This window comes from Tamandua tetradactyla, chromosome 5, assembly GCF_023851605.1.
Source record: "Tamandua tetradactyla isolate mTamTet1 chromosome 5, mTamTet1.pri, whole genome shotgun sequence".
Classification (NCBI taxonomy): domain Eukaryota; kingdom Metazoa; phylum Chordata; class Mammalia; order Pilosa; family Myrmecophagidae; genus Tamandua; species Tamandua tetradactyla.
In genome coordinates, this window is record NC_135331.1 from 37,439,730 (window position 1) to 37,458,696 (window position 18,967).

General features: G+C 52.8%; 2 protein-coding genes across 6 annotated transcripts in view; one reads left to right on the forward strand and one right to left on the reverse strand.

Moving 5' to 3' along the window:
* LOC143684060 (uncharacterized) overlaps positions 1 to 6,679 on the forward strand; it is a 126,692-nt gene extending 120,013 nt beyond the window's left edge. For all 3 annotated transcript variants that reach the window (XR_013175819.1, XR_013175824.1, XM_077160722.1), the window contains one exon: positions 33 to 6,679. Coding sequence is in view for 1 of the 3 variants with exons in the window: in XM_077160722.1 (XP_077016837.1) it covers positions 33 to 112 (80 nt within the window). In the remaining 2 variants the exon portion in view is untranslated. The remainder of the gene's footprint in view (positions 1 to 32) is intronic.
* Positions 1 to 18,967, reverse strand: part of TTC28 (tetratricopeptide repeat domain 28) — an 896,291-nt gene that overhangs the window by 7,349 nt on the left and 869,975 nt on the right. For 2 of the 3 annotated variants that reach the window (XM_077160719.1, XM_077160721.1), the window contains 7 exons: positions 11,893 to 12,072; positions 9,234 to 9,954; positions 7,803 to 7,927; positions 6,195 to 6,426; positions 5,449 to 5,525; positions 3,827 to 3,850; positions 2,847 to 2,976 (listed from right to left, as the gene is read on the reverse strand). In XM_077160719.1, the coding sequence (XP_077016834.1) occupies positions 2,847 to 2,976; positions 3,827 to 3,850; positions 5,449 to 5,525; positions 6,195 to 6,426; positions 7,803 to 7,927; positions 9,234 to 9,954; positions 11,893 to 12,072 (1,489 nt within the window). The remainder of the gene's footprint in view (positions 1 to 2,846; positions 2,977 to 3,826; positions 3,851 to 5,448; positions 5,526 to 6,194; positions 6,427 to 7,802; positions 7,928 to 9,233; positions 9,955 to 11,892; positions 12,073 to 18,967) is intronic. The other variant, XM_077160720.1, reaches the window with a different exon arrangement.

Below are 18,967 nucleotides of genomic sequence, written 5' to 3' on the forward strand. Positions count from 1 at the left end.
TAACATTCTGTCATTTTTCCATTGCCCTACAGAGCAGCAGAGAAATATAACCAAAGAAGAACATCCAGGAAAACAGTTGGCCGTTCCATTTGGCATTGGGTCTGACATCTAAAGTTGGTGTGTGAGAAGGTGGGAGGTTCCCAAGGGCAAGAACAACGTCTTCCTACAAGTTCAGTAGGGTCTGCCGCCTTTGGCCTTCACAAATGCCAAGGGTTTAGTGATGGCTTTGCCACGGGGCTCTCTCTGAAGATGGAGAATCTGCTTTTTGGGATGACATTCCCTTCAGGGATTCCCTCCACCTCTGCCAAAGCTCAGGGGCTCCGAGAGCCCTACAGCAGAGGGCTCAGAGCGTCCCACGCAGGGGGCTAGCTGCTGAGCTGCTGATCCAGAACTTAGACCTAAGAGCCACTGCAGAAGAACCAATAACACATCAGACTGGTGCAGGCTCAGGAGGGAAAAGGCCAACCCTAGAGCCACAGCCAGTGGCTGGGCCCACTAACAGGAAATGTCTTCAGCAGTGAAAGTCTCTGCTCAATGCCACTGGACACAGTGGCAGGATATTTGGTGCTAAGGCTCCAGGGGACAGGCACCCACAGCACCAAGACTTTTCCTCCTCTGACCTCATAAGGTTAAAGTATCAGTGGTCCACTAAGACCTAGGGTCCACTCTTATCAGCACACTGGACATCTCCTGACTGTGAGTATTCTTCACAAAGGAAAAATTAATTTTGTTAATTTATTTTGCATCTTTTCCTGTGAATTTAAAAGTCTGTTTGGTGTAAACATAATACATTTATATCTAAATAAACAGAGTTGGTAACAAATGGAGGCAAGAGTGAGAAATGTCAGGATTCTCATACTGGTCTGAATGCCATCATTCCCTTTGGAATTAGGTTCACTCGAGGAGCTGTTCATTCTGGTTGCTATGGCAAGAGTTTTCCTCTCTGAACTTGAAAATAAAAGTCTTTGAAAGCAATGGGATGGTATCAAACTCCGAGAACTCAGGGTTCAAAATGGAATGACTAATAATATTATAATGTTTCTTTGAGAAGCTTCTACTTCTACCACTGAACCTGTAAATAACTGACAAGGCTGCCCTTGTTTGGGTGGGGCATGGGTAGGGTTGAGGTCTGGAAAGGGAATGTTCTCTGAGCCTTGGCACCCTCAGAGCAGCCAGTAGTTTCTTCAGAGCCCGCTCTGCACCCCCCCACCCCTGCCCTCAACCACCACTGGGGACAGCTCGCCTCCACAGCTCTGTATGTTAGAAGGATTTAAAGACTGAGTATCAGTGGAATTTGGAAAGTAGAGAAAAGTATAGGAACATCACCCTATACTTTTTGAAAATCACCCACAATTCCCACACCAGAGACAGCTAGTGTGAGATTTTGCTGGGTTCCCTTCTGGAAAACCACCTTGGGCATGGACCTGACATTTCTCACTCTTGCCTCCATTTGTTACCAACTCTGTTTATTTAGATATAAATGTATTATGTTTACACCAAACAGACTTTTAAATTCACAGGAAAAGATGCAAGTAATTCAAATGACAAAGGAAGACCAAATGTCTAACCAAAGGGGATTCAGAGCCCCATGGGCTTTTGCAAGTCACCCCACACCCCACCTTCTAGAGAACTGGATGTGTCTGAAAACAAAATGGAACCAGTCATCACTTGAAGTGGGTTGGGAAAGGTCATCTACAAAGTAAATTAGAATAAATGGTGTGGTACTGAATACTCAGGCTTCACAAGTAAGAAGGAAACGTCCTTGTTAAGGACTCAACTGCCCTGTCATGTCAGATGGTTGATCCCTGTAAGGGCCAAGTTGAATCCTGACAGCCTTCAAAGGCTCTCCCCTTCCCTCAGGTTAAACTCCAAAGCGTCTCCGCAGCCCTGCAGGACTGCTCCCCTGCTCCTCTGCCCCACTCCCTGGGCCTCGTGCTCTGGCTTCGTGCTCTTGCACTCGTGCTGGAGTGCCTTCTCCGCCTGGATTATTCTTCCCATAAACACACACTCCCTCTCTGAGGCCCACCCTGGCCCCTGGGTGAGAACTGCAGAGTGTCCCCTGCCCTCATGCCCCCAGCCCATGCCCTGACCCTGATGCTTTTGTCGGTTGCATTGCTTCTACTCATTCTACGGTGTCCTCCTTAGGTCACGCATGAGTCATGTTAGTTCATCTCCCCCTAAAATGGAAACTCTAGGAGGATGGGGATTTCGTCTTTTATCAACTAAAATTTGCTGGGTCAGTGCTTCCTAAACAAGTCACACACACAAGTGGGGCCCAAAATGTAGCTCAGGGTCTCTGTGGCACTCCATCAACAAGCGTAGTTCCTGTGGTAAGTAAACGTCAGTTATGTAGCGAGCTGCTGGAGCCACGCTGAGCATGTGAAAGGTTCCCAGGACTGGACAGGGACCCTGACACATGTCAGGAGATGCCTGGGACAAATCAAAAGTGATTTTGAGGGACTTTTTTTTCTACCAGTTTCTAGTAGCCAATGATAGGGAACCGCTGAAATCATTATTTTGTGACTATAATTTTAAATTTTCTTTTGCTCTTAATCCGTCTTGACCCTCAACAATACTAGAATCGAGCAGACTCATGTTAAGATAATGGGTAAAACAAGGGAGATGAAATCATGGTATAGGGAAATGACACAAAACCAGAGGGTAATTTGGGAATCATGGTAAAGCATTAGAATCTCCAAGTTAAGTATTTTTAAATAATAAAATACCTAAGGAAACAGTGAGATGAGTCCCCTAAGAGTCTACCAACTTTACCCAACAAAAACCAGGAGAAAAACTTTTAAAAAAGGAACTAAAAAAATGGACCAAAAAAGGATGCTTTGTCCTACCTAGAGCTGCCAGGAATTCATGACATCCCGGGAGCCGCCACAGCTGGACACTGATGGAGACCTGAATAGGCGCTGACGCAAAATCCTGCTCCTTCTCGCCAGCCTGGAGCTGGACCAGCACCTGGTGGAGCTGAGCAAGGGAGGCAGACATGAGCAATCTCTTCTCCCAGTGCCTGCTTCCCCGGTGACCTTCCTCAGGATTGTCCCCAAGTTATTCTCAGGTCTCCTGTCATTGCTAGTGATTCCATCACCCTGCGTGTGCATAGACTGTGTCTGAAATCTTTCAAGGACCTTCCTTCCTCTTGCTTGTTATCTTCACTTTGGGGGAGGTCAAGGGCAGTGGGGTCCTAGAGGTAAGGAGGTGTATTCAAGGTCAGGTGAGATCCCCGGGGCTGGGCTGGCCTCACACAGGCACAGGGCTGGAAGGAGAAGGGTGCATGGAGAGTGGGGTGGGGGCAGTTAGAAGATTGGTCATCTCCCTTCCCACTTTTTTAAAACTCATCTTTCTGATCTTGAGGTAAACGGTGAAGAGGAATCCAACATATTTTCGTGCCTTGGCACTCGGGGCAGGGGAGAACCCATGCACCCAACTCAGGTGGCCATGGGTTTCGCACCAGTCTGGAGCTCTACCTAGGTTCTCTGTGTGGGCCCACGCCACAGTGCTTACTTAAGTCAGCTTTGCCTCTGCTGCTTGTGTGGAACTGGAAAGGTCAAATCAAGAACACAGAAGGGTGAAGCAGGAAAGTGGGAGCCAGAGCAGAGGAAGGGGAGAGACCACCAGAGCCAGCGGCCCTGGCACCCCCAGCCTGAGCTCCGCAGCCCAGAGTGGCTGTTGGCACATTCCTGCGTCTCTGGCACATTCCTGGACATCAAGACAACGGCATGCGCACACTGAGCTCAAGGCACCACCAATGGTCACTCGGGGGTGTGGGGGATGAGGGGCTCACCTGGTGACAGTTGCTACTTAGAGTGGTACTCACCATTCCAACCATATTTTTAACAGCCTTCGGCCAGCAGATTATAAGAAAAAGAAAGAAAAAGAGAGAGAAAGAAGAGTTTAGACTCAAGCACAGGTTGTTATGCAACATGAGCTGACCACTGCTTTAGGAAGCGCCACACCAGGCCTGAGGCTCTGACCGGGAGGGGAGAGGAGCGAGAGTCAGCAGGGACACACAGAACACGCACAGCCACGTCAGGCCAGATGCTCTAGGGGCAGGGGGCCCGGGGTCAGGTGCAGCCAGGCCCTGCCCTTCTGCAAATGGAGAGCAGGGAGCCTGGGGCTCAGTGGGGAAGGGCACTGAGGTCGTTTGTATGCTGCTCTGTAAACTGAAGCCCATGGTTCCAGAGAAACCCAGAAAATGTCCAGCATCTGCTGACCCCTGGAGGCAGCCTCAGGATGCTTCCCTGGGGCCTGGCAATGTATCAGGCGGAAAGTCTCTGTGCTCCCACCAAAACCAAAAAATTAAGCAACTGGCTTTTTGTTTGGACCCAGCCCTGCCCTGCAAACGTAATTCTATCTCTCTCGCTCTCTCTCTCTGTAGAGTTCAGATTTCTAACTCCCCTGGATTCAAGATGTTTGAATATGCTATGTTCCCAAAGTGTCTTCTGATATTATTCAACAAGCAGATATACTACACTTATTACAAAAAGAGTGGGGAACTCGGTGAAGGGGCAGAGTCACCGGCAGTGCTGCGTTTCCCACACCAGGCTACAAACAACTCCTGGTCAGGAGGGAGGGCCCTGGGTTCAGAGGTTCCTCTGAGGTGGAACATAAAAGTTTTTTCTGCCTAAAATAAAGCCTACTGGCATATCTCTAATAAAATGTATGTTAATTTGTTCAATTCCACAAATTGAACAAATTAACATACATTTTATTAGAGAAGAAAACTGCTTGCTCTGTATCCTTTGTGGTTGCTGCCCCCAGAAGCTCCCCTGGCCCGAGTCAGCAGCCGGGGCTTGTTGTAGACCCACGTTAGCGAGCAGGAAGAGCAGTGCGCGCGCACAGGGGAGCTCCAAGGCGAGGTGGGAATGGCCTACATTATAGAAAGAGTTAAACATTTTCCAAATTCCCGGTTAGATCTATGTTCTTCAAAAAAGAAACACTTTCCAAAAGTGCTCAGCAATGTGAAGATTCTGTCTTTCTGAGAAGTGACTGTCCACCACTGCCCCTCACTGTCCCTCCGCCAACCGTGGCTGTCCTGGTGGGTTGGCCCTACCCCTACCCACACAGGAGGTGGCTGTGATACTTGTTCGTTAGCTGGACAAGCTCGTAGCTGGGGGATGCCAAGGTGGTGGGAGGTCAGTGAATGGAGAACTAAGAAGGTGCTGAGACTGCAGGTGGCAGGGGCCCCTCTGGTGTCCTCTGAAGGCCCTTGGATGCTCAGTGTCCAGAGAGGACGATGCCACGAGCAAAACCTTGCCACTTTGTGCCCTGCATGTTCTGTTACTCCCAGCCCTGACTTTTGCCTTCTAGTTACACAGGCTGAAAGTAGAAATGACAACGCATTACTTGCAGGTTCCTCTTAAGGACCAAATCACTTCTGTCTTTCCAACTAGGCACAGCCCTCAGAGCTGTGCGCCAGTGCTCCTGCACGAGACTTACCCGGCTGATGAGCTGCTCGCCTGTCTCGGAAGCGGTGATGAGTTTACAGAGGGCTTGAAGGGCAGGGTTGGGCAAACCTAAACCAAGACAAAGAGGGCAGGGCATTACCCGGAGGGCCTCTGGACTCCATCCTGCCTTTCCTGGGGAAAGAGCTGGACATGCTTGGCACTGGTGGCTCTCAAATGCTCAGGCTGGGCGGATGAGTGCTTTGTGTCTGGCTAGGAAGAGCTCCTGTGGTCTCTTAAGAAAGGCAAGTGAGAGACGGGACCAGCCCTGGCCCTGCTGTCATCGTACAGGTGGTGGTCACATTCCTAAGATCCCATCCCGTCTCCTGGGTGGCACCCCCCCACCATGCTGAGCACAAAGGGCAACCCTGAGCATCTGCACCCCATGCCCAGGGGATGGCCACAGCACCGTCGACTCTCTGGCTGCTGGTTACAATGTTCCTGGTAGCAAGTGTTTACCCAGGATCACCTCATGTTGTCCCAGAAGAGATGGGGCCAGGGAATCCTGCTCCTCCTCACTGCTGTTGTCTAAGCCACAGAGGGCCGTGCCCTGCTCAGGGCACAGGGTACCTGCTGTGTTGCCTCAGAAAGGTCAGGAGCATTCACCTCCTCCAGATCTGGGAATGGCACCCATGTCCCTGGCTCCTTGCCATTTCTCAGGACTCTTTCTCCCCTTCCTCGTGAATGCAGGGAACCGCACTGCCAACCATGTCGGCATCCCTGGGGGCTGCCTGTGCTTACCCAGCAGGGCCTGGATGGTGGAACTGCACTGCTGGAGCCGGTCGCCTGGGTCAGAGGTTGGGAAGAAGACGGCTGCCGGCAGGCCGCTGGCTGGGGGGTCCAGCCGGAAGCCCACAGCAGTGAGGAGGGCCTGCCAGCCAGGGATGCCCCCCACTTTGTTCTCCACGCTCTGCTGGGATGTGTACATGGCGTTGCGCTGCCCGTTCTGGATGCGCTGCAGGGACTTCTCCACCTGGTAGGGAAGGAGAGTGGGGAAGGATGAGGTACCCCATCTGCCCACTCTCTGCCCCCGGGGGCTCTCTGGGTCAGAGGGCACCCCGCCCCTGTGGGAAGTCGGTATAGATTTGACATCTGCTGCCTCCAGCAGACCATGTGGCTGGAGAGGGTGCGACTGGGAAGAGTCTATGGCTTTGCAAGCCCCCGCCTCCCACCCCAGGCACTCCTGCAGACCCTAAAGGCCCTAAACGGATGTATCTGAAAACAAATCTCAGCTCAGGGGCCTTATAATGGCTCCCATCGCTATAGGCTCTGCTTTCAGCCTCTCCTCCCACTGAGCAGTGCCCTGGGTGGGCAGCACCCTCTTCCTCATCCCGACTCCTCCCTCAGCAGTAACTTCTGGGACCCTGGCCCCCACCCCAGGAAGCTCCTCCTGCCTCCCGGGGGCTAAGGCAGTGCTTGGCCTAGGCTGGCTGCTCAGCCATGCCTAGGTGCAGGGTACCTCTCCCGACAGCCCTTGCCAGTGGGAGCCCCAGGCCCTCCTGAGAGCTCCATGTCCTGAGGCCCACATGCCCCACGGGAGGGGCCCGGGAGGAAGAGTCCTCTGAGAGGCTTGCTTTACACTACGCCCTGGGGTGCCGTGGGCTCAGATGTCACAGGCTGGAAGGAGGAGGCAGGCTGTGGGAGCTGTGAGGAAATGCCAGAACTGGGCATTCCTGGGCAGGACAGATAACCAGCCAGCTGGGGTCCCTCGGGCTGGAAGGGCCTCAGAACCACACTGCCCATGGGGGCCAGGGGCACCAAGAGGCTCTTGGAAGGAGGTAGAGGCTGGGGAGCTTGACCCATGGCCCTGTACCCACCCCAGAAGAAAAAGCCAAAACAAGAGAAAACCTTGAAATGTGCCTGAAGGGCCTCGAGGCAGAAAGGGAAAAGAAAGCTGCACTGGTAGAGAGAGCAGTTCAGTTACCTAAGAAAAGCAGTCTGGGGGCTGCAGCCAGGAAGGTGACTTCAGGGGCTGACAGGGACCTGCGTGGAAATGGCAGGGCTGGGATGTGAGCCCCCGGGACAAGAGTGCTCTGGGGCATGCTCCCGTCCCTGTTGTTGGCTGCCCCTTCCGGGGGTCTCGCCCAGGGCCCGAGGTCTGCTGCACTGCAGTGTGTGACCCCACAGAGCCTCTGCTACCCAGACTCATGCTCTGCCCAGGGACGACTGGGGAGGCCAGTCGGTGTGGCCCAGTTGCCACCTCCTCCTGCTGCCTCACCCCTCCCTGTGAGGGGCTTCCCTCTGGCCTCTCTCCTCCCTTCTGTGCATTTTCAGCAAGCTCCAGGGGCTCTATCTTCCATGGGAAGCCTGAGCAAGGGGCTTCTGTCACCCCAGGCCCTTGCCCCTCACCAGGTGCAGCAGCACTCGCAGTGCGTCCCGTGCACGCTCCGGGTGCTGAAGGATCTCTGTGAGGGCCTGGCCGATGAGGGATGAGGGGCTGTGCAGCTTGACATCACTCCCGATGAGCACGAAACCTGCAGGGAATGCAGGGAGCATCTCAGACACCTCACCTCTCAGCAGGGCAGCTGGGCGACACCAGACCCCAGTGCCCAGCCCCCAGGCCCCCACCAGGCTCCCAGGCCCCTGGTCAGCATCTCAGCCTGACTGTTTCTACAGCTCATTCTTGCCTCAAATGGTTAACCCAACCAGAACAGAGGGGTCCTGACCAGATAGGACAGTGGAACAACCAATTTGCTGGCAATTTGGTGTCCTTTTATCTCCTTCCTTTTAAGAGTCAATATTGTTCAACTGCTCAGGTAAGTGGAAATGCTGGGCACCCCAGGGCCTCTCTCTGGTTGGAGCTTCCACCCCAGGGGATGGCTTCATGTGTTCCTCACACTTGTTCGTTCTGCTTGAACCTGGGCCTTGAGGGAGAGAACGTGCTGGTGGCCACCAGATGAGGGAGGCAGGAAGGAGGCGTTTCCTCCCCTGTAAGGGTACGAACCCTGAGCCTGGGTTGGTCAAGATCAGCAGGTCCTGGGGGGCTGGATCCCAAACCAACCTTCCTCCCGGTGAGGGGCTCCTTTCCTAGCACTGCTGCCAGAGGCAGGGCCTAATGGGAAAAACTTTAGGACTGACCTGTCTCTGAGTAACGGAGGGAAATAGCTTTCTAAGAGAATGAAAGATTCTTTTAAGGGTAACAGGGCAGTACCATTAAAAAATGTTTTCCCAGGAACAAAGTTGTGACTTTTGTATTGTCTGTCAATGAAACTAAAGAAGGACCACATCTGTAACTTTTCAGAAACACCACATCTGTAAATGCATTGGGAAAAGGGGGTGGGGGCCCCACAGAGCACAGGAGCAAGTGGCCAGCACAGGGGCCGGTTCACGCAAGCCCTGCTGCAGCACCGTCTACGTGCCCCTGCTCTCACAGAAGACGCTGCACTTCAGGGGGGGTCAGTAACTTGACTCAGGATGTGGACTGGACCAACCCAAGTCTGCTGGTCCCCAGACCGAGGTCTTTCTACATTACTCTTTTCTACAGTGCTGGGATTTTAAACAAGGGTGTAACAGGTCATCCAGCAGGTGCTAACAAAAGGATGAATTTTACAGTCACACTCTGGCAGCAAGCTGTTCTGCTGCTCCTAGCCAAATGAGCATTTTCATTCCATAGTATTGAAAAGCTGATTTGGTGGGAGTTAAAGAATCCTAGCAGTCAAGGGTCTTCCCGAGTCTTCCAGGGCACTTTCCCCAGAGCCCCAGCCCTGCCCAGAAGAGAGTCGGGGGTTGTGGGCCTGAGCCCGAGGCCCCCACAGAGGTACCAGTGGGCAGTGATCCTACCTGCCCAGTTGGAGGGATGGGAAAAGGGCTTGCTGCTCTGCACGGCCTTCATGGCCTCCCCCAGGGCAGTGCTGGCCTTCAGGCCGTTCAGCAGGGATGAGTAGAAGGCGTGGATAAACATCTTGGAAGCGGCCACCGGCACAGGCCACAGAGACACGAGGACACACTGCGTGCCGGCAGCCAGGAAGGCCCGCGTCAGTGCAATGACCCCGTCAGCAGTGACCTTGCTGCAGGACTCCTGTGAGGAGCCGAGGACCACCAGCTTCACGGGCAGCCGCAGGTCCAGCACGTCCGCTGCCGTGAGCAGCAGCTCCTGCAGGGGCGGGCAGTCTGAGATACTCTCCACGTCACTGGCGTCATCCTGTACCCGCAGGGACTCGGGGATCGTGTAGGGGTGACCAAAGGAGCTCTTGCTGCTGGCTGGGTTGCCGTCCACATTGGGGGTGAGGACCAAAGCTGACAGTTTCCAAGAGATGTGGGTAGCAAAGTGGACACACTCAGCCTGGGTCAGGGCACTCATGACCCGCTCCTTGGTGGCCACGCTGCCCACCAGAGGCTGGCAGCCCAGCAGCTCAGACACCATGTAGGCCTCTTCCTCGGCCGACGGCATGGGCCCCCACAGCCACCTGTCCATCACTGCGGCGGGGAGCTTCGGGTTGCTGACGACGGCTGCCATGGAGGTGGAGCTGGGGTACATGGGCGGGCTCTTCCTCATGTGGGCCTGGGTGGGGTTGGGGGGCACACAAGCAGACACCCGTCAGCACATGGCCCAGTACCCAGTAGGTGGGCAGAGGGTGGGTTTTTCAGGAGCCCAGGGCCTTCTGCACTCCAGCTGGGTCCTGGGCCTGGTTTGGCTCTACTGTCCCCCCAGTGACCTCGTTCATGCTAAGTTGTCAAGGTCTTTTTGACATGGATGCGTGATTTACTGAAAACCATGTGTGTGGTGTTGAGCTCTTGAGAATGACCGGGACTGGACGGGAGGCCAGCTTCCTGTTTGGAGGGCCTTGGGGCTGGCTGAGGTGACAAGACGCGTAGGAGGGAGGCTGTGGGGCCCAGGCGGCTGGCCTGTCCACCCATCACTCCCACACACCCGTCTGTGTCGCCTCTAAATAAGGGGGAACCCACTCAGGATAAGTCAGGGGTTTCTAAGGGTGACTATGTTTAAATTGTGCCAAAAGCAAATCAATCTCAGGTGAGACAAATTAAGTCCTTCAGGTACTCTGCATACTGGAAAGATCATCATTCCCTCCCTCCTTACATACTTCACAATACAAACATCACTGAATTTTAAAATCAGCATGAAAAGGTCCAACAAACTTTTGATTTCCCCCACCCCCACCACCATGAAGACTTGTGATACTTTTTGGGAAGCATCAAATATCAAGTTATTTCAAAGTAACATTTGGGTGCCTCTGCTTGGTGGTGCCTCATGCTGTGCTATCAGGGGATGGGCCGCTTCCAAATCCCCCGCTAAACTGGCAAGCAGTTCACTGTCATCAACAAAGTAAACATTTGCTTAACAATGGCAAGCTCTGGCCAAGGGTGCCTGTTGCAGACACGGTGAGGCCTGCTGTGCGGCCAGCCCCACATGTGCCAGCTGCCCCATGTCTGGGACTCAGAGTCAGCCATGGCAACTCTAGTAGCTTGACTGAAATCATTTGTTTCACTTTGAAACTGATTCTGTCTTATGAGAGAGGGAGCGTTCAACAACAAAAATGGTCAAAACTAAGATTTCCAAAAATTCACGAGGCAGAAGCCAATCCCGTTAGAACCAGGCCAATAATCCACGTGAACAAACAGGCCAGGCTGGGCTGTGAGGCAGCCTCACCGGAGCCCAGAGCCCAGCTCCCAGCCCAGCTTCTGCCCTCCACCAGCTGCCTAAGACCCACTCTGCCAGCTGTGGAAGAGGAGAAATAGATGGTGCACAGCTGGCAGCTTGAGGGTATCTTAAAGCTGGGAGTACATTCCTTCGTGGTAAAGCTTGTTCTGAAGCTGGGGCAGGAGGGATTGTCACAAGTGGAGTGGGAGTTTCAGGGGTCCTGGAGGGGTCAAACAGAAGCCATGGTTTCAGAGTTTTTGAGAAGGGTTGGGGCAGGGGAACAAGGTTCAGGGTTGACTCAAAAGTTCAGTCAAGGGTGGCTATAGGTGAAACCTATGGCTCTGGGGATGGCCCTCTGCTGCCTCCCTTATTTTCACAGACTTTTCTCCCTAGACTGATTTTCCTTGCTGAATGAGGCCTGAGTCCCTGTGCCTTAAAAGCCACTCTGCTTGCTTTCAGTTCTTTCATTGCACAGTTGGATTCTTTTTCCACTTGACACTTTGTTATATGTCTGCCTTCCCTGACTGTGACCCCTCCACCGGGCAGCACACATTTCCCAGCTGCCAGCCAGCTGGAGAGGCTGTGCTGACCATGGCATTTGTTGCCCCTGAGTGCCTGGTAGAGTACAGTGAGTGAGCAGCTCTCTTTGAGATCGGCCTGGCCTGAAGCCTGCCTCAGTGTGTCCCCAAAATGCATGACCTGATGACACAGCCAAGAAACTTCCTAATCATGGTTTCTGGAGGTGTGAGGGGTCATAAGGCCACCCTACCTTCAGACAGGGCCACTGCCCAGCTGAGACCATGTCTTACCCCTTAGTAACATGGCCAGTCTGGCCGTTACCTTGGAGTGTGGGCTGAGGGAGCGGATGGATGGGATGGCGATGAGGGCGAAGCGCTCGTAGAGGTACTCGTTGGAGGAGCTTCCCTTCAGGAGGGCAAAAGGCATGAGGTAGAGCTCCCCCTCCAGAACCAGGATGAGCTGCCGGTGCCGTCCCACGGGGCCACTGGAGTGCATCAGGCCCTGCAGAGCAAGCATGGAGAGACTTACACAGGGCCCCACGCAGGGGCTTTCAGGTGCCCAGAAATCCCTGAGTGGCAGGCTGAACTACGTCTGGAAGTGACCAGGCAATCTGGAGTCCGTGGGGGAAGGGGGCAGCTGTTCGGTGGCACTGCCCACGCAGGAAGGTCACCAGGTGGTATGCGCCAAGGACTGGCTTTGGGACTGCCCTGCAGGCCTGGAGGAGGGGGTGTCTCCAATGGAGCAATCTTAAGTCTATGGGCAACCTGGGGTGCAGCAGGAGGCTGGGTCACAAGACATGAAAGGTTATGTCCCACAGAGGCAAGTACAGACCCAAGTGTACAGGATAAGCACAGCAGCAGGTGACCAACAAAGAGGTCTGCGTGCTGTGATGTGCCCCAAATACCCAGGGACCAGGGGTGTCGGCACAGGAAGTGCAGGAGCAGTTAGCAGTAACTCCTCTCAAACCACACAGTGAGGTGGACTATGTTGTCCCTTTCAACAGATAGGAGGCGGAAAAATCAGTGAGGATGCAAGATTCTAGAAATTAGATGACACCACCTGCAGAAGGCCAGTCTCTAGGGCCTTCCAGAGCCTTCAGACCGTCTGCTCCTTCTCTGCAGAGAGATACTGCTTTGACCCAGCAGCCTTGGAGGGGCAGTGCCCTGTTACTCCCTCTGGGACGCCGGGGGACCTAGCAGCAGGTCCACAGCAGACAGACAGGCTGGCAGACCAGCAGACAGATGGAACCCACTCACTCCTGTTCTCTACAGACACATTTCCTTCCCAAAAAATTGCAGATGGAGACTAAGGCATATGAATCTTGATGAAACAAAAAGGCAAGTATTGTGAAACCTGGACTAACACAGGCTGAGACTTGACTAGAGATGAAGCAGAAGCTGCTACTTCTGCTGGCACCTGAGGAGGTGCTGACAGGGGTTGCTGGTTGGACACTTGCCACCAGGAGCCTGTGGGAGAGAAACGTCCCGAGGCCAGAGAAGCACCGGCACTAGCCCAGCACTCCACCATGGGGACTGAGGAAGGCAAGGCCAGCCCCTCACCGTGCCTGTGTCTCTGCGCTCAGGCTGTAATGTTTCAGGGAAGCCGATGGACACGTCTTGTCATCTGACTTCTGCCGTGGGCACTTGGTTGAGGGTGACAGAAGTGCTTGGCTAACCCAGAGTGACGTGCCTGGTGGGACATTCAGTCTGAATGGCCCCCTATGGCTTTTGTGTCTTTTTTTTTTTTTTTTTTATTCTAGCTACATCTAAAGAGAGCAGAAATAAAAACAAACAAAAAAACCCCGATGAGGTCATTTTGTTTCTTGTTTGTTTTAAGAGCTATTTTCCAAGAAGGGGTTTATAGTAAATGAATTGTTGGAAACCCAGGAAGGAAAGAGTTGGGGGGGCATCACAGGGCACCCCTAGTATGGTCATGGGATAAGCTACTAGGGCTACACTGGCAGGCAGGGGGCTGGGCTGGCTTTGCTGTGGCCCATATCTGAGGTGTCACACACACCTGCAGGTGCCGGAAGCACTAAGACCCCTGGCCAGCATGCGAGGGGAGGGTGGCTCTGGGGGCCACATGAACTGGAAGCTGACTGTCCCCTGACCTCAGTGGTGGGTTCAGCATCTGTGAACCCACAGATTTGACAGCGACAATCTGAGACAGGGGCGACGAGCTGCCAACCACCACCGGGGGCGGGGGTGCAAATACAAACTGGACCAGCCCTCAGCAGAGCCAGGGTCATCTGGTATTGTGATGAGATCCTCCCTGCGCCTCTGCTGCCCAGTCCAAACCCGGTAAGGCTCTCTCATGTCATCCCACAGGCCACAGGTTCTACAGGGACACAGGCTACTCGTGGGCTAGTCCCAATCATGACAGCACTTGACTGCTGGGTAAGGCAAGGGCTGTAATATTGAGGCTGGAATGCATTTAGAGAAAATGTTCATTTGTGGTGTCTGCAGGAACTCTACAACTCTCCAACAAAACCTTTTTAGCTGAGGCACCAGCCTAAAGATTGGGAACTTCATGCTGTTGAAAGCTGCTGAGTGTGTCCTTTGGCAAGTGATTTCTGCTCCCTACAAGGGAGTGATCATCCAACAGGGCCTTATCAGCAGAAGTCTTTTGCTCAAGCTCAGCCTCAGCTGCTTCCATCAGCCATTTAATTGTTTATCACGTGCCTGCTGAGCACTGTAGAGAAGGCAGGCAGGCTCAGGACACAAGCCCTGCCTGAGAGATTGTGACGCACTCAGGAGAGTAGAACACACAAGCTATTACTCAGTAAGACAGCATTACACGTACACACAAGCTATTACTAAATAAGACAGCATTAAACATAGAAATGATGGGATGCTGGAAATACCTAGGGAAGCTGACTGGCCCACGGGGGGTGAGGGGAGGCCCAGCGGGTGGGTTGAAAGGGACATGGGACCAGCCTGTGGAGGGTCCGGGGGCAGGTGGGGAAGGCGGTCCTTGCAGGCCATCAGGCTCTGTCACACATTCAACAGGCGAGGAGTGGCCTAGAGGCAGTCAGCTGTGCAGGTGAGAGGACCACGCCCAGTGACTCAGATGCCAAGCGATGGGGGCAAAGAGACTTGCTGGGCTGGGCTGTGAGCTTAGGGAACCCAGGAGAGGGAAGGTCTCTGAGTTCAAGGCTAGGAGATCAGAGACTTTCCTTTTAGTCACGCATCCCAGTTTACAGGTCCGAGTCTCCCCTGGGGCAGTGCCTGGTGGCAGGTACAGAGCCTGGCATGTGTGTCCAACCCTGGGCGAGGACCCCAAAGGTGACCCTTGTCTGGGCGGCATAAAGGAGGGGTTAAAGCAGCAGCTACTCTCTGAATGCAGGGCTGGGAGGAGAAGGGCTTGGGCAGCAGACTGACAGCTCCAGTTAACAGGCAGCGGGAAGAAATGATGGGAGTCGCCGAAGCAGTGCCCTGGAGACTGTCTTCTGAGCCCCGCCTCTAGGATATGCAAGCATTGCCCTTGCCATGAGAGATTAGCTTTAATCCACTGTGCACCTGAAAATGGAAAATAAAGTGATGTCTCTATCCAAATTACATATCATCTGCTAGATTGAAAAGGAGACACAATTCAAGGGAATGCAACTCTGCACCTTGGCACCTCAGTCTAGGAAATGTTATTTGCCGTTTTCCACAGTCTTGAGTTGGGAAGATGAAGCAGCTTACACATCAGCCCTACACTGGCAACTAAGAAAGAGTCCAACAGTTTCCAAAAAAGACTCGGACTTTCTGACCCTTAACATTTTTAGAAATGGGATTTTTAAAGTAGACCAAGAATTGGTAAGCTAAAACCTGTTCATTCCAAAAGCATGCTTCCTTTTCCTCCATGGATGAGTTGTGACCCTGACAATGGCAATGAAATTCCAGGCAGAGTACTGCTTGAGAGCTTCCTGTGTGCCAGGCCCAGCAAGGTAGAAGGGAAAGGACAGGGTACCCCAGCGGGAGGCCATCGTGGCATGAGAGGCGCAGTGAAGGTGCAGCCATGGCAGAGAGAGTGGGGTGGGCACAGAGGTGTGACCACTGGAGGAGGGGCTGTGTGCAGGTGTCAGCGCCCTGCCCAGCTCTGAACACACCTTCCTGTACCTGCTCTGCCATCGTGGCTGGATTCCGCTAGGCGTCTCGGTAAAGCGAGCACAATGCTGCGCTTCCTCAGCAGAGGGACCGGAGGGACTGTGTGGGGAAGCGGCTCTCCTGCCCTTGCTGGCGGGGGTGAGGCAGTGGAGGAGAGTGGAGGCTACCCAACCACGGCGGGCACAGACACGGTCCCTCTGCGACTCTGCAGCCTCGGCATGGAGATGACCCTCCTGCAGCCTCTCTATGTAGAAGCATGGGTCTCTCCATGTAGAAGCATGGGTCTCTGCAAACCACCTGCGTGCTCTGGACGTCCCATCCCTGCCCCACCAGTACCCCAACTCCCTCTGGGTATCCCCAGCCCAGCCAGCAGCAGACATCAGTGGCTGTCCTTTCTCAAGTACATCCCTCAGCCCTAGAGAACCGTAGACAGTTCCCTTATTTTCATTTATTTATTTTTTTCATGGGCAGGCACTGGGAATCAAACCCGGGTCTCTGGTATGGCGGTGAGAATTCTGCCTGCTGAGCCACTGTGGCCTGCCTGGTTCCCTTATATTTTATAGTTACTTTTTATCATACTTAATAACTTTTTACATTAAACTTCTCCTGTTTAGCCTACTGTAAGGCTTCTATCTCCTGGTCAGACCCAGACTCTGCAGCCTGGGCTGGACTTAGAAGGAGGGAGGGCTCTTCCCTGCCTTTTCTCCTAGCAGACAAGGCAGGGAAGGAGCATTCCAGGTGGAGCGGAGGGATGGGCCAAAGTAGGGGGTTCTGGGTCAGCCGTAGGGCCAGGCGCTCTCAGAAACTTGGAGCTGGGAGACAGAGGCGTGTGGTGAGGAGGCAGTAGGGCGTGTGGGCTGGGCAGGGGGTGGTTCTCAGCACTTCGAGACTTGGACCTCCCTGCCCTAACCCCCAACAGCGCTAACGCCCATCACCTCACAGGCCGGTGACGACCAAGCTAGCTGTGGCACAGCAGGGAGGACGCCATACCTGGTGCCCAAGGGGAACTCATGAATATGGGTCCAATGTGAACTGACAAATGTCTTCAGGTACTTGGAATAAGGTGAACACAAGCCCCTATTATTTACATTCTTTTCTTCTGAGCCTCCATAGTTTTTCCAGAACAACGCATTCCCTTTCCTTCCAGTGTTTACAAACATTCATGCAGCTCAAATATCCAAACTGCCTTTCCAGAGCATCATACTCCAAGTGTTACCCCAGGAAATAAGACAGACAAATGCCACCACCCCCTACTCCTTCTCTTCCTCATGACCCCAACCCCATCATCCACAGCTATCTACTGAGGGTCCATGGCACCAGACGCCTGTGGACGAGTCCACCATGCAGTTTCCCTGAAGTCAAATTTCAGTTCTACACAACACCCCCGCCCCGCGCCCCCATCCTGGTGTTTGCTTGGATGGCAAATTCTGGTTCTATTACTGTTTCAGTTGATGGAGAATCTTCTCTATATACTACAGCAACCAGAGGTCTTGAATGCCTCAGAAGGTACCAATGCCACATGTTATGTTCCATGTGTCCTGTCACACAACCCTCCGGGGCCTGGGGTGGCTCCGTGTCACTGGAGGAAGAGGAGCCTTCTTAGGGTTTCCGAGCATCACAGGCCAGAGGTGTGAACGTCTCTGATGACCACAGGTGTGGAAAGGATGCTCCTGGGCCCATGAGCTTTTGGGCTGGGTAGATTTGCCATGAAATGGACTTTAATGTCTACAATGAAGATTCCAGGAACAAAAGACTTCCGGATATTTAGATACCCCAGAATCAGAGCTGGGGGTTCAGAAGGCACTTGGCTATGTTGTGTTGAATGATGCAGGAGATTTTCCCTGACTCATATTTTTGAGTGAGTAAATCCCTCTTATGGAGCATTTCAAGGTAGAAGAACCTTTCTGTATTGCTTCTGAGAAATTCTGTTACAGGATGGATATATCCAGTTTCAGCAAATATCACATACCAATGGGAAATAACCCTCAAACAAGTACTAAAATCTACCAATACCATAGATACTGTTTTCCAAGCCCAAATGAAAAAGTAAAAAATTCAATCCACTCAACTGTATCCTATAGCCAAACCACAGCCTGCAGAAATTGCTTATACAGCCTGAGAGGGGTGGGAAGGGTGTGACAGGACACTGGAGAAACATGTCCATAGCCCCCTGAAGCCAGAGGGGCCTGCCTGATGCTTTGTGTCCAACCTTAGCCAAAGCAGGCAATAGGGACCTCTCGGGCCACAGGTTCCTCTGTGTGACAGGGCGGGCCTCGAGTCCAGGTACCCTCCATAGGCAGAGGATGCCTCAGTGTACCTGGAGCCTGTTGGGGTAAGGCTGGGGTTGCTGCTTGCTGACCATCAGCTAGAACAGAGCGAGGACACAGATGACACTCACCACAGCAGTGACCACGGTGAGAAAACTACTTACACCTCTGGGAAATCGCTGATTCTTCTGAGTGTTTTCATCATCAGTGTACAGATGACTTACAAGTAATTATCCATTTTTTTCCTCCTCCTAATCAGTTATAGAAATAATGGCAGTTCTTGGATGAGATTTGTCCTTATTTAAATATTAGTACAGATGCCTCAATCAGAACTCAACTAGACGGCCTGGCAGAGGGTCTACCAGCCCTAAGCCTGCCAGTCTTGAGGCCCTCATCCCCTATCCCACTCTCTGGAATGCAGATCCAATAATTCCTACAGACAAAAACTCCCTGGCTGTCTGTAAACACTCCAATCTGTTCAGAAAATAGGAATTGAGTGGTCAGTTCTAATTTCACGTTGCATCTCTTCTAGGGTAAGCTTGTTCATCACACAACTTGATTTTGCAAGTATCATTTTACGAAACTCTAAGGAAGCCCATTTGCCCCAGTGAAGTACTTGTGCTCCTGACCCAGCCACAGGCCAAGCTGTTTTCCTCGTGGCAGGTCCTTGGCAGACTAGAACCCCTGCTTCACGTGCTTAGACGACAGGTTTCAGGTGAAACTGCTAAGCAACTCTGTTTGCAAAGCAGCTCACCTACCTAAAGGATATGAATATCAAGTTCTAAGTAAGTTTCTGGGTCTTAAGCTGGTAATCAACAGCTTCATTGGTAAAGAGAATGGGTAAATGAGTACTTTTCTTTCTCATTAAAGTCATTCCCTCTTGCTAGCTGTCCTATAATAGTGCTTTTAAAGGTATGAATATAAAGAACAGGGACCTTCAAGTCAACTGAAATAAAGACAAGGCTGTTAGAGACTCTATAACTAGGATGAGTCAGAACTCCAAGGATCCTGAAAAGTCCCTAAGTGTGGACCCTAGAA